Source organism: Schistocerca gregaria, chromosome 2 (assembly GCF_023897955.1).
Source record: "Schistocerca gregaria isolate iqSchGreg1 chromosome 2, iqSchGreg1.2, whole genome shotgun sequence".
In the NCBI taxonomy this organism is placed as follows: domain Eukaryota; kingdom Metazoa; phylum Arthropoda; class Insecta; order Orthoptera; family Acrididae; genus Schistocerca; species Schistocerca gregaria.
In genome coordinates this window covers 86,515,987-86,530,434 of record NC_064921.1, presented here as the reverse complement: position 1 = coordinate 86,530,434, position 14,448 = coordinate 86,515,987, and the positions used below count along the sequence as shown (strand labels likewise).

Genomic DNA, 14,448 nt, shown 5'->3' with positions numbered 1-14,448 from the left:
CTCCGATCCGTAGAACGCCTGTTTTCTTTCTCCTGATAACGACATCCTCTTGAGTAGTCCTCGCCCGGAGATCCGAATGGGGGACTATTTTACCTCCGGAATATTTTACCCAAGAGGACGCCATCATCATTTAATCATACAGTAAATCTGCATGCCCTCGGGAAAAATTACAGTCGTAGTTTCCCCTTGCTTTCAGCCGTTTGCAGTACCAGCACAGCAAGGCCGTTTTGGTTATTGTTACAAGGCCAGGTCAGTCAATCATCCAGACTGTTGCCCTTGCAACTACTGAAAAGGCTGCTGCCCCTCTTCAGGAACCACACGTTTGTCTGGCCTCTCAACAGATACCCCTCCGTTGTGGTTGCACCTACGGTACGGCTATCTGTATTGCTGAGGCACACAAGCCTCCCCACCAACGGCAAGGTCCATGGTTCATAAGGGGAGGAAGCTTGGACTATAGAAACATAAATGACAGGTATAATTGGCAGTATAAAGGGCAGAACACTCCTACTGATGCTTTAGTACTTCAGGGAAGACCTGATTCAGACAATAAGCGGCACAGTTGAAATGTCATAAAAAGAAGACACAAGTTGCTGCTGGAAAAAATTAAATTAAACATCATCAACTGCCTTTCACAACAAAATTGTGGTTTGATATTTTTGCTTGTAATCAGACCAGGGAGTGTAGATCACATGGGCTACTGAAGTCTCATCTGTTCTATATAACTGATTTTTGATAAAAATAACAACAGTTATTGTGAAAAGACATGCTCATTGATCTGACCAAGGGAAAGTGTAACTACAAACTCACTTAAACAACAAAGAATTGTAAAATAAGTTAGTACCTGACTACAGAATTTCTGTTTTACACATCAAACTAACGTTCTTTAGCTGTTATAAAAAAGCATTTGAGTAGCATAATAAATAATCTTCAAAATGAAATTCAACTGGTTTTTAAACGCACACAATTATTTTTTAACCTAATGGACAGCCTTATGGCATGTACCTGATGGTAAGTCACTCCCCTGAAGTAGCCACTGTCCCATGAGTCTGTACTGTCATCATCACTGCTCTCGTTGTATTCCCCATGGTCACTCTCTTCATCACTGCTGCTCGATCTGTCCAGTGTTTCCAAAGATTCCAGACTGGGTGGCCGATAAGCGGTATTGGTTGTCAAATATTGAGCCAGGCCTTCTTGTAGTGCTCCTGCCAGGTTGTTTATTATTGGTCCATTTCCCTGGAAAAAATTATGGATATCATAAGTTGTTTCTAGAAAAAAAATTAAATTTTGAATAACATTATTTAGTAAATCCAAACTGTAGCATATACAAATACTTCATGGTTATACATCATAGTGTAATGGAACACAACAACTACTTTACAATATTACTCACTGTGATTTTATAGTGATGTCACATCAGAAATGGTAAAGTTAATAGAAAATTCTCCATTCACATGACACTATGTTACGTAGACTCACAGATCACAGAATGAAGTTATTTTGAAACTAAACTGTTTGTGCTGTCTTTACACTGGCATTTATTATTTTGTTTACTTAAAGTGACAAAAGAAAATGCTGGGGAAAAGAAACCCAAAGAAACCACGGATTCAAGAAAGGAACAATATGACACTCAAGGAAAGATGCTATAAAATCCACAAGGAAATGTAACAAACCCTATGGCAGAGAGAAGGGAATACTACTACAATAGGATAAGACATGCAGAGGATGATTTCAAGCATTACATCACAAGTCAGATGTACCAAAATACACAATTGTTGTTGTTGTGGTCTTCAGTCCTGAGACAGGTTTGATGCAGCTCTCCATGCTACTCTATCCTGTGCAAGCTTCTTCATCTCCCAGTACCTACTGCAACCTACATCCTTCTGAATCTGCTTAGTGTATTCATCTCTTGGTCTCCCTCAATGATTTTTACCCTCCACGCTACCCTCCAATACTAAATTGATGATCCCTTGATGCCTTAGAACATGTCCTAACAACTGATTCCTTCATCTGGTCAAGTTGTGCCACAAACTTCTCTTCTCCCCAATCCTATTCAATACTTCCTCATTAGTTATGTGATCTACCCATCTATCTTCGGCATTCTTCTGTAGCACCACATTTTGAAAGCCTCTATTCTCTTCCTGTCCAAACTATTTATCGTCCATGTTTCACTTCCATACATGGCTACACTCCATACAAATACTTTCAGAAACGACCTCCTGACTCTTAAATCAATACTCGATGTTAACAAATTTCTCTTCTTCAGAAATGCTTTCCTTGCCATTGCCAATCTACATTTTATATCCTCTCTACTTCAACCATCATCAGTTATTTTGCTCCCCAAATAGCAAAACTCCTTTACTACTTTAAGTGTCTCATTTCCTAATCTAATTCCCTCAGCATCACCCGACTTAATTTGACTACATTCCATTATCCTCGTTTTGCTTTTGTTGATGTTCATCTTATATCCTCCTTTCAAGACACTGTCCATTCCATTCAACTGCTCTTCCAAGTCCTTTGCTGTCTCTGACAGAATTACAATGTCATCGGCAAACCTCAAAGTTTTTATTTCTTCTCCATGGATTTTAATACCTACTCTGAATTTTTCTTTTGTTTCCTTTACTGCTTGCTCAATATACAGATTGAATAACATCAGGGAGAGGCTACAACCCTGTCTCACTCCCTTCCCAACCACTGCTTCCCTTTCATGTCCCTCGACACTTATAACTGCCATCTGGTTTCTGTATAAATTGTAAATAGCCTTTCACTCCCTGTATTTTACCCCTGCCACCTTTAGAATTTGAAAGATGGTATTCCAGTCAACATTGTCAAAAGCTTTCTCTAAGTCTACAAATACACAAAACAAGAAAAAAACAAAAAATTCCATGAAGGAATTAGCCAAATGGGCTGGAAAGCAGTAGATGTGTTGTATGTGTAGACAAACAAATAATTACAACTTCAGAAAAACTGAATGGTTTATTCAAGAGAAAGAGCTTCACAAATTGAGCAAGTCAGTAATGCATTAGTCCACCTCTGGCCCTATGCAAGCAGTTATTTGGTTTGGCATTGTTTGATAGAGTTACTGAATGTCCTCCTGAGGTACATCATGTCATCTGCTATCATAGCCCATTAATGCCAAATGTTACAGTACTCTTCTAATGGATGCATTCATCACACATCTTACAATGATTTCTGTGCTTACTTCATGCAGTGTTGCTTGTCTATTAGCACTGACAAACGCAAACACTGCTGCTCTCGGCCATTAAGTGAAAGCCATTGGCCACTACATTGTCTGTGGTGAGAGGCAATGCTTGAAATTCGGTATTCTCAGCACACTCTTGACACTATGGATCTCAGAATATTGAACTCCCTAGCAATGTCTGAAATGGAATGTCCAGTGCATCTAGCTCCAATTACCATTCCATGTTCAGTGTCTTAATTCCCTTGGTGAGACCATAATCATGTTGGAAACCTTTTTACATGAAACGCCTGAGTACAAAAGAGCTCCAACAATGCACTGCCCTTTCATACCTTGTGTACACAATACTACAGCCATCTGCATATGCACATACTGCTATTCCATGACTTTTGTCTCATCAACACACACACACACACACACACACACACACACACACACACAAATTAAAATTCCAGGCAAATCAAACTGAACTCCCAGACAGCAGTAGCAGTGAGACACGTGTTAGGAGATTAAAATCAATGGTTACTAAATTCAAGGAATTCTTCCTGGCAGTAGCTTAAAGCACAGGGAAAAAACTTGTCCATTAAAAGCAGATCCAATACACTTACTCAGACAAGTAATGCATGCTCAATCACTAGACATAATTTTTGCCATCTCATGTGTGCTAGCTACGATGGTATCACAGGTGAAGTATTAAAATCTTGTACTAACTTGGTAGTGTTATCTTTGATTTGCTTTTGCATTCGGTCAAAGAGTCAAGGAGTGGATGTAAGCAACTGACCTCTAATTACAGACCAATCTTACTCCTTGATGTGTTCTTCAAACTTTTGCAAAACCAGCTTACAACAGTAAACTGAATCATCTTCCTCAGAATAAACTTTTAACAATAGCTCAGTTTGGTTGCCATGAAGGCTTCTTTACTGAGAGTGCAATATGTGCTTCCACAAACTCAGTTCTAGTATAACCAAACATCAAATAATTGTCCTGTTAGCATTCTCTGTGATCTTGTCAAGGTCTTGTACTGTACAAATCATAAAATTCTGCTATGGAGGCTAAAATTTTATGACATTAAATGTCTTCCCCTTGCACAGATAATCATATCTTAACAATTGTTCAGTGCTTGGCCAGCTCCTTTTCTTGGTGTACATAAGTAACTTACCAGCGATGTTGGGGCACTCTTCAAATACTGTAATGTTTGCTGATGACACAAGTGTATTACAAGGCCTGTTCAGAATGCAAGCACAATTTCATTCTACCAGCATCACAGTTCCACACATCTGCACTTGGCTCTCTGGTTCATTGTGTTTCCACTGATGCCATTACAGCCAGATTGTGTTGTGTTTACATTTCTTAGGTATCATACTAGATATTTATGACAGCCACTGAGTCCTCCAACTGTGGGGTGCATTCTGTAATACAGTTTTTGAATGTAAAGAATGTCAAGCCAGTTGAAATTCATCAACTTGTAAAGATTTATGGTGAAAATGTAACGATTGATGGAATAGTGAGAAAGTGAGAGAGACAGTTCAGTGATGGATGAACCAATCTTCATGACAAAGGATAGAGTAGACAGCCTTCTGCTGAATGAGAAAATTCTTTGTGATGAATTTCCACAAATTTCAAAAACTGTTTTCCATGAGACTGTCACAAACTGCTTAAATTTTCACAAATTATGTTTCCTTTGGGTTCCGAGAATGCCTACAGATGTTCACAGAATGAAGTGACTTGGCAGTGCTATGACATTTCTTACCCAATACAGTGATGAGGAAGATGAATTCTTAAACAGAAAAAAATGGTTCAAATGCCTCTGATCACTATGGGACTTAACATCTGAGGTCATCAGTTCCCTAGAACTTAGAACTACTTAAACCTACCTAACCTAAGGACATCACACGTATCCATGCCTGAGGCAGGATTCGAACCTGCAACTGTACCAGTCGTGCGGTTCCAGACTGAAGTGCCTAGAACCGCTTGGCCACACTCGCCGGCTCTTAAACAGAACATGACTAGTGATGAAACTTACGTTTGTCATGTTACTCCAATGTCTAAACAACAGTCGATGGTTTGGGGGCTCTCATAATTCCCCAAAAAACCAGAAGTCAAAACAACATTGTCAGCACAAAAAATCATGTGCACTGTGTTCTGGCATAGAAAGTGCATTCTGCTTGCCGAGTTCCTTCCAAGAAGTGAAACTATCAATGTGGGATGATACTGCAAAACATTGAGAAAACTTCAGTGGGCAATTTAAAACAAATGGCATTGGAAGCTCAGTCAAGGCATTGTGTTGTCTCATGACAATTCACATACCCATTCTGCTGGTGTCACTCAAAAGCTTATTCAACAATTCCGGTGCGAGCAGTTCAGCCACATATAGCATAGCCCTGATCTCTCATCTTCTGACTACCACTTGTTCTTGAACCTGAAGCATGATTTTGGAGGCTTTGACAGCGATGGTGATGCAACAAATGATGTTCAGCACTGACTGTCTTCACTGGTGGCATTTTTCTATGAAGAGATCATAGAAAAGTTGGTTTTCTGCTCCAACAAATGTCTGAACAATGGGGGCAACTATGTAGAAAAATAGTTTTAGAAGTGCTCTTTTTTAAAAATAAAATTTGATTTGAAAAAAAAATATTTTTGTGTGGTTTTTTTCCAAAACAGTACTTACTTTACAGACATGCCTCATAATAAAAGGTCCAAACAATACAAACCAGGCACAGCCAGGGGAATAATGGAAAAGGCTTACAACTGGTTCACAGCCAACAGTGTAATTCTAATCCTGCAAAAACTTATAATATGCAAATCCATATAAATAAAAACTACTTACAGGTACCAGAAGCAGATATCAGTGGGCATGCACTGGATGCCCCTGTATGTGACATTGCTCGGCATTCCGACAGATAATAAACTGAGGTGGAACGAGTTAACCAAAAAGCTTGGTTCTGCCTGTTTTGCACTCACAAATGTCTCTTATTATGTTGACCACAGGCAAGACTGCTAACATACTTTGCAAACTTCCACTCAGTTCCGCCTTGTGACATAATCAGCTGGAGCATAGCAGCTAAGGTGAAAATAGTTCCATTCTACAGAAGAGGGCAATAATGATACTACAGAAAGTTGATAACTGAAAATAAGTAGAAGTCTCTTCAGGCACGAGCATTTACATACTAAAACTTATATCCCACAATGGTATTTGTTGTTAATAACAAGAGCGAATTATGATGAACTCAGCAATTCACAGCCAGAAATAATTTCCACGTACAGCATGCAACTCTCTCTTCAGTTTAGAATGCAGTGTTACATTCTGAAGCAAAAGTCTATAACAGATTTCCTGTGGACATCAGGTACGAAAATGAAAATCTCTAGATAGTTAAACACAAAGTAAAATAATACCTTGTATTCCCTCCTCCTACAATATATCAGAACACTTTGACTCAAGAATGTAAATTCTGCCTAATTTTAATATTTTTATTCAACAGATCCTGATTTTGTTAGTATGTAGACAGCTAATAGTTGTCTGTGTAAAGACAAAATACTGTGCTTGAAGTATCAGATAGTAACAGCAGCTGTTGTGAGGAGCAGTGGCTATTTCTTTCTTTTTTTTTTCTTTTTTTTTTCAAAATGGCTGTTTCTCTCCTAACACAGATATATAAAGTAATCCAGAAGTATTACTGTAATTACCAATTTGAGTAGATTAATGTCATTCATAATTTGTTATTAGTATAATCAGACCAGTTATAGAACATTTTACCACATATCATTTAGCACCCTCCCTCCCCCCCCTTTCCCTCTGCCCCCTTCACTTTTGCAGACAAGTTGATTTGATGCCCCTCTTCCTTTCCCCAGGGAAATGTGTTGTTTTTGTTACTAATTACAATGAACCTGTGTATAAATTCTGCACTACGTGTGCTTTAGGGGCACACCTCAGCTTGGCACTCCAGGTGGCTGCTTGTGTCACCTGGGCCAGCCCTGAGTATAATTTACATAAATATCCAGAAGTCGTTGCCTCTGTCTCTTAATGTATAAGGGGACTCAAGGCTGTCCTTCATTATGGGATTACATAACATGTGACTGAACAAACAAATGAATTTTGTCAAAGTTTGCGATCTAGTGCTTGGCAGACTGAGGGTACAGCAAGAAGAGGATGCACTCCAAGAGTACCTGACCTACCCCACCCCCCCTTTTCCATCACACGCCACCCCCCCCCCCACTCTGCCCCTCTCTGCAGTGGTCACTGCTGAGGACTGATTACCGATAAGAATATATAGCGTTGTAACAGTGGATCAAGAGATCATTCCTCAGACAGTAACCTAAAGATGACAGCAACTCTCATTGCTGAAAGTCCATCAATGACTACAGCTAACTGAAAACCCAAAAAGAATGTAAATAATAATAATTATTATTATCATTATTGTTGTTCATAATAATAATAAGAAGAAGAATAAGAAGAACTAAAACTACTTTACTGCACTTCTACAAAAACTGAAAACTATCTCAAGACTCAAACAGGCTATTGTTAATTTTCATTTCTCCTGTCACTTGTGAAGTATTCACAAAACAAACAGTGTGTCACAGGGAATGAGCACTTCTAAATATACTTGTGTCACAAGTAAAACTGAAATACTGGGTGAATGAAGTAGAGAAGAATATATAGATACAAATAAGTTTTCTCTATTTGTTTATCTCCATTAATTATGAACTCTTCATTACATTGTTCAAATACTTCAAATGCCTTTCAGTGCTGTCTGGTTACATTTGGCAGCTCTGTACCTTCATATCAAAGTTTACAGGGACCAATAAATACAATACTGGGGTATAACTCCTCATGATTAGTAACATTGTTTCCTTTCGTGCAGTAATCCATCTATTTTGCACATATTGAAACAGGATATGAACCCTCAGTAATTTATTATTTACACCAGTGTCTCTGATCCTGCTAAGGAAGTATTAAGCACTCTGCCTACAGGCCACAAGTGGCCCGTCTGTACCATCCGACCGCCGTGTCATCCTCAGTTGAGGATGCGGATAGGAGGAGCGTGTGGTCAGCACACTCCTCTTCCGGTCGTTATGGTGGTTCTCTTTGACCGGAGCCACTACTATTCAGTCGAGTACCTCCTCAATTGGCATCATGAGGCTGAGTGCACCCAGAAAAGTGGCAATAGCGCATGGCAGCCCGGACAGTCACCCATCCAAGTGCTGGCCACGCCCGCCAACGCTTAATTTCGGTGATCTAACAGGAACCGGTGTATCCACTGCAGCAAGGCCATTGCCTTAAGAAAGTATTACACTATCATAAAAGGTTAAAGTTCTTGTTTTAATGTCGGCAAAATACATCAATTATCACCAATTTTCTGAAATTTTGTGAAAAACTGTGATATTTTATTATATAATTATTTTGAAAATCAATTGTATGGTTCTTACAAAATTGTTGTCATCTCATCTTTATTTATACTGTTGTCGTTATGATTGTGTATCCCTTGTATACTGCTCTTAAATAACTTCCAGTGGTGTGTTGATGCATTTCCATGTAGTGGCTGATTGCAGTGGATCCACAGCTGCACAGTTCATTTTACAGAGAAGGGAAACTGCCACGAAGGTATATCTTTTATGAAAATCATTAGCAGACTGGCTATAAATCTTTCAAACTAATCTGCTAATAAATTTCATAAAAATTGTAGCTGTTTAGTGGATTTCTTTTCTCCAAAAAATTCCAGAGTCTGGTTTAGCGTTCAAGCATCTTAGGAGCAACCATTATTTTCATATTTCTTTACCTGGTGTTGAGATGACTCCTCGTCAGAAAGTGAGGAAAAACCATGAAAAAGTTCCCTCTTCTCTGTTTCTATAACACTACAATCTATCTTTGAAGTCAGGTTAGCATCTTCTGTGTGCTTCCACAGCTGGCAACAATTTTCTTCTGAAAGGGGTTGGAGGGGTGCCCAAATATTGCTTTCTGGAGACAACGGATCATCCATTTGCCACTGCACTGCTTTAAACCATGAAGCAGCTATATGATCATCCACTGAAAGAAATATATGAAATCAGCTAAAAAATAACAATAAAGGAAATAAACAATAGTGTGACATACTGCCATTCATCATATACAGCGGAAGGAAAAAAACTGCAAATACCATGATAAATGCATGTTTGAACATAAATGCAGACATGAGCCAAACCTACAGTTTGCATTGTTGTATATGACTACAAACAGCAACTGTGCAATGCCCTCAATATGATACAAGTATTAGCCATGGTCAGACCTGTGTTCAGTGTAGTTGTGAGTGTATTATGTACTAGCAAAGTGACTTCGAACAAGGACAAATTGTTGGTGTTTGTATTGTGGGTGCTTCTATAGCTAAGATAGCTGAAGTGTTTGGTGATCCAAGTGGCGCCATATCTACGATTTCTGCAGCACGTGGGGAAAGTGGAAAAAAATCATTCACTAAATCACAACACATACAAAAACATGTGCTGAGTAATCATGACAAATGGTCATTGAAGAGGTTTATGATGAAAAATAAGAGTATGGCAGCTACAAAAATCACTGCAGAGCTAAATGTTGCTCTCGCGAACCCTGTCAGTACCACAAAGGAAGCTTCATAAGCAGGAAATTGCAGAATAAGTAGGAATTCCAAACATACAGAACAGGAAACTGTGGTACCCAAGCCATAAAACCTAGACTATGGAGCAAGGGAAGAATGTTACTTGGATCAGTCTTGTTTCAGAATGCTTCCACAGTTTATGTCCCAAGAGTGGGTAGGCATTTGGTGGTGATATGAGCAGCCGTATTGTGGTATTCTATGGGCCCCACCGTTGCTATGCGAGGTCACATTGTTGCCAAGTATCATGTGACCATTTTGGCCAGATATGGCTATCCCACAGGAGAAAGTTTGTTCCACAGTGGTGATCGCGTATTTCGAGATGACAAGGCACCAGCTCAAACAGCTTGCATCATCCAGGACTGGATTTGTGAGGACAAGGATGAAGTGCCTCATCTTCCCTGGCCACTTAAGTCACCAGATCTCAGTATGACCCTTTGTGGTCTACTTTCAAGAGAAGTGCACATGATCACTATCCACTTCCATCAGTATCACGTGGACTTGTCACTATTTTGCAGGAAGTATGGTATAAGATTACCTCGAAAAAATGTACGGGACCTGTATTTATCCATTCTGAGATGATTGGAAGGTGTTTTGAATGCCAACAGTTTTCCTACACCATGTTAGAAATGTTAACGTGTTGTCATTTTTCATTTTTAACGTATTTTAGTCCATCCATTGCAGAAAGTGTACTTACCAGCAACAGGCACATAATGAAGTGTTAATGAGTGCACTCAGCTATCGATCTGCATTCCCTGTTACAGCTCGTGTATGTTTTTGGAGTGTATTTCTGTTACTAATTTTATTGACACATATGCTACCACAGTCCATGTCTTTATGTTGCAATGATATATCTTGATATAGCTTAGCAACAGTTGTGGGTAAATGTTTTGATTTGTTTGGCATGTAATAGAATAGATGTAGAGCCAAAATAATGTTATGGAGAAGAAACTATTGATACTGGCATCTGTTATAGTTGGTACTGGCATCTATTACCTTCTATAGAAGCTGCAATAAAGCTGATTATGACAAAGCTAACTGTATTGGAAGTAGTTGAATCTAATGTGAATACATTGTTCATCACAGGCTCGATAAGATTAGATTAGATGTACTTTTCATTTCAATAAATCCATAGCAAGGAAATTTTACAGAATATAGAATATGTCAGAAAAACAAGAAAACACAGCAAATATTTCCAAAGAAAAACAAATATGACAATGTAGCTTCTACAGATCCCAAGTGAAAACAATCTTAGATACATTGTCAAAAATTACAAAACACTTTGATGCTTCCAGTGACTGAGATAGATAGATATTATGCAATTTGATGACTCTAAATTCAGTGAGTAGCTTTTTAATTGCTGCAAAAATATGAGACAGCAGCGCAATGGTGGCAACTAAAGCCAATAAAGAAAGAAAGAGAAGAAACAAGAAGGTCAATAGGGTACCACAGACAGACCAAAAAAGTCAATGAAGAAGAAAGAAAGCAATAACAAATATTTAAACATTACATTTATGACATGTATAATGTAATTGGACAGATAAACAGACTACTCACCAAGTGATGGTAGGAGAACACACACAAAAAAGAAGATTATACTTATGCAAGCTTTTGGAGCCAGTGGCTCCTTCTTATGGCAGAAGTTTAAAAGTGGAAGAAAGAGGGGTGAAGGAAAATGACTGGAGAGGTTAAGGACAGGGGATAGAGTTTGGAAAAGTCACTCAGAATCACATGTCAGGGGAGACTTATTGGGCGGGATGACAAGAAAAGACTGATTGTTGGAGACTGCAACGGATGAGACTTGAAAATGTGACAGCTTAAAGATGGAAGACAGGGTAATATACAAGATAGAGATTACTGCAAAAACATTGTGTAGAAGTTAATAAGATCAAAAAGCTAAGTGCATTTTACATAACATAGGCAGGAGGAGGATGACAAAAATAGGCAGGTCAGAAAATGAAAGATGTAGATAAGTAAAATGAAGAGAAAAAAGAAGTAGGTAATGTGAAGAAATGCTGAGACAGAAGAAGTTAATGTAAATTAAGGCCAGGTGGGTGGCGAGAACCAAGGACATGCAGTAGTGCTAGTTCCCATCTGTGGAGTTCTGAGAAACTGGAGTCTGGGGCAGAGGGGGGAGGGGGGTGGGAGGAGGAGGGGGGGAATTCAGATGGCATGTATGGTGAAGCAGGCCCTGAGATCACGACTGTCGTGTTGTAGAGCATGTTCTGCAACAGGATACAGTGTGCTGTCAGTATACACCCTCCTTCTATGCACATTCATCCTAATTGATAACTTGGTGGTAGCCAAGGCAATGTAAAAAGCCTAAAAATGTTTACATAACAACTAGTAGATGAGATGGGCCTCAGTGATAGAGATTGGATCACAGAATGTTAGATCCCTTAATCAGCCATGTAGGTTAGAATATTTAAAAAGAGAGTGCATATGTTAAATTTAGATATAGTGGCACACCTTGCACATCATAATAGTCAAGTTTGTTTACGAGAACTGAATTCTCTACAACATCAAAAGCCTGTGCCAAATCTAAGGAAATAAATGGGATTTTTGAGTGCTTGTTAATTGCATTTAAGGTGTGGTCGATAAGATTAAAAGTAGCCATGTCAATGGAACACTGTGCTCTGAAACCATGCTGACATACTGATGTTATATTATTCTGACCAAAAAAGTTTGCTAGCTGAGCTATAAAGTACTGTTCAGCATTTTTTGGAAAGCCAGACAATAGTGCTGCAGGTCTGTAATTTGACATTTTTTGAGTGTCTCATTTCTTGTAAAGAGGCATTACTTTAGTAGGTTTTAAAAGATCTGGGAAAATGTCTTCTGACAAAGAAGAGTTGCATATGTCTAATGAAGGATGTGAAAATTATGTTTTTGTAATGTGATCGGGGATCTCATCAACAGGTGCTGAATGACTATATTTTAAAGAGCGTATGTCTTTTAGTAGCTCATCTTGATAAACAGGACAGAGGAACACGCTATTTTGTTGGCTTCAAGATTTGTAAGTTCCTAGGTGTCTTTCACATCTAATTTTCTGAATTTTTCAATCCTTTGCAATTGTGGAAAAGTACTAACTGAATATGCTACCAGCTTTGGGTCTGTAAGAAAGCTGCCATCATGGGATAGAACAATACTGTTATGAGTTTCCTTCTTCCCAATAAGCTTTTGCAATGCTGTCCATAATACCTTAGTCTCGTTTGATGATATCCCGATATATCGCTAATTTTCACTTAATTTTGCCTCTGGAATTTCTTTTTACGAAAGGCTGTTTGAAAAGATTCACAAAATTTTGTTATGAAATGATAGAAATTGCCATTTGTATTAGATTAGATTTACAAAGAACACTATCCCAGGATCCATTAGAGAGCAATAACATAAAATATTCCATACTTCACTTAAAGAAGATCCTCTTATACAGAGCCATCCTGAGATGAAGGTCAGCTGAGGGGTGTTGTAAGTAGCTGTGTCAAATGATCACGATATCCCAAACTGAGCATCTATGTTGGCCACCTATCCAAATTGACAGACTTGTTTAAGCAGAGTGGCACAAGCTTCTATAATGCAGATTGAAGAGCTTATGGTTACATGCAGGTTATGACTTTAAAGGAAGTTAAGCAAGTTCTGTCTTTCTGTACTAATATTTGCAAAATCAACATTAAAATCACCACACAGTACCACAGTTCTTTCATAACTTTTACTTACAGCAAGATCAAGATACTTGAAAATATATTTATCTTCTGGCCAGAAATCTACTTATTTAGCAGCCTTTTTGTTGCACCCATCTATGACTCAACACCTCTGCCATATGGTGAATAGCAATATCTCCTTTTCATAATATGTATTGTCAGAACAGAGTAAAAGAATGGTAACCATGTGACTCAAGGTGAAGGCACTCCCACACCATCTAACCTGACCCCAACCAAACAACAGTTTAAAATATTAGATTTAAGAATAAAAATCACTTTCTCAGAGACAACAAAGAACCTTTTCATTTGTCCATACATCATCCATTAACATTAGAGTCAAAGAATCCATGCTTGGTGTTGAGAACTAGAAGTAGCCATAATGTGAGAGTGGCTCATTACATAAGATAAAACTAGGGGTTGATCTGGTATGACTGGTGTAGAGGCAACAAAGGACAGTGGACTCCTTCCAGGTGGTATGAAAAGAGGAATGACATGCAGCCATGATCTCCTTGATAGTGCAGATTCTATTAGAGGGGACAGTAGTCAATCAGAAATTGTTCCAACTCCAAGTAAATGCAGGCCTTATCTGAACCTGCGAATCCACATGAATGATGGATGAGTAATCACTTCTCTAACCAGATATTTGCCAGTTCAACACCCAGAATACCCACATGCCTCGGAACTCAGAGACAGAAAACTGAGCAGATAGTATGATAAAGGTCCTGGGAGAAGATCATGATAGGAGATACTGCAAGGTGACAAGAGTTACACTACTAAATAGCCTGGAGACTGCCCATACAGTCACTAAAAATGAAACTTGGTTGAGTCAGGTGTGTTTAATAAAACTTAGGACTCTGTTATCAGCTCTACTGTAAAAACACCACAAATTCACAGCAACAAATGTTGTTCCTGTTCAGTGGGTGATGTAAAAGCATATCCTGGAGAATCCATGGTTTTA

General features: G+C 38.7%; 1 protein-coding gene across 3 annotated transcripts in view; it reads right to left on the bottom strand.

The window, feature by feature from the left end:
* The window catches only part of LOC126336374 (uncharacterized), a 137,273-nt gene that overhangs the window by 16,153 nt on the left and 106,672 nt on the right, over positions 1–14,448 (bottom strand). For all 3 annotated transcript variants that reach the window (XM_049999981.1, XM_049999982.1, XM_049999983.1), the window contains exons 3-4: positions 8,968–9,215; positions 1,003–1,233 (exon numbers count right to left, since the gene is read on the bottom strand). In XM_049999981.1, the coding sequence (XP_049855938.1) occupies positions 1,003–1,233; positions 8,968–9,215 (479 nt within the window). The remainder of the gene's footprint in view (positions 1–1,002; positions 1,234–8,967; positions 9,216–14,448) is intronic.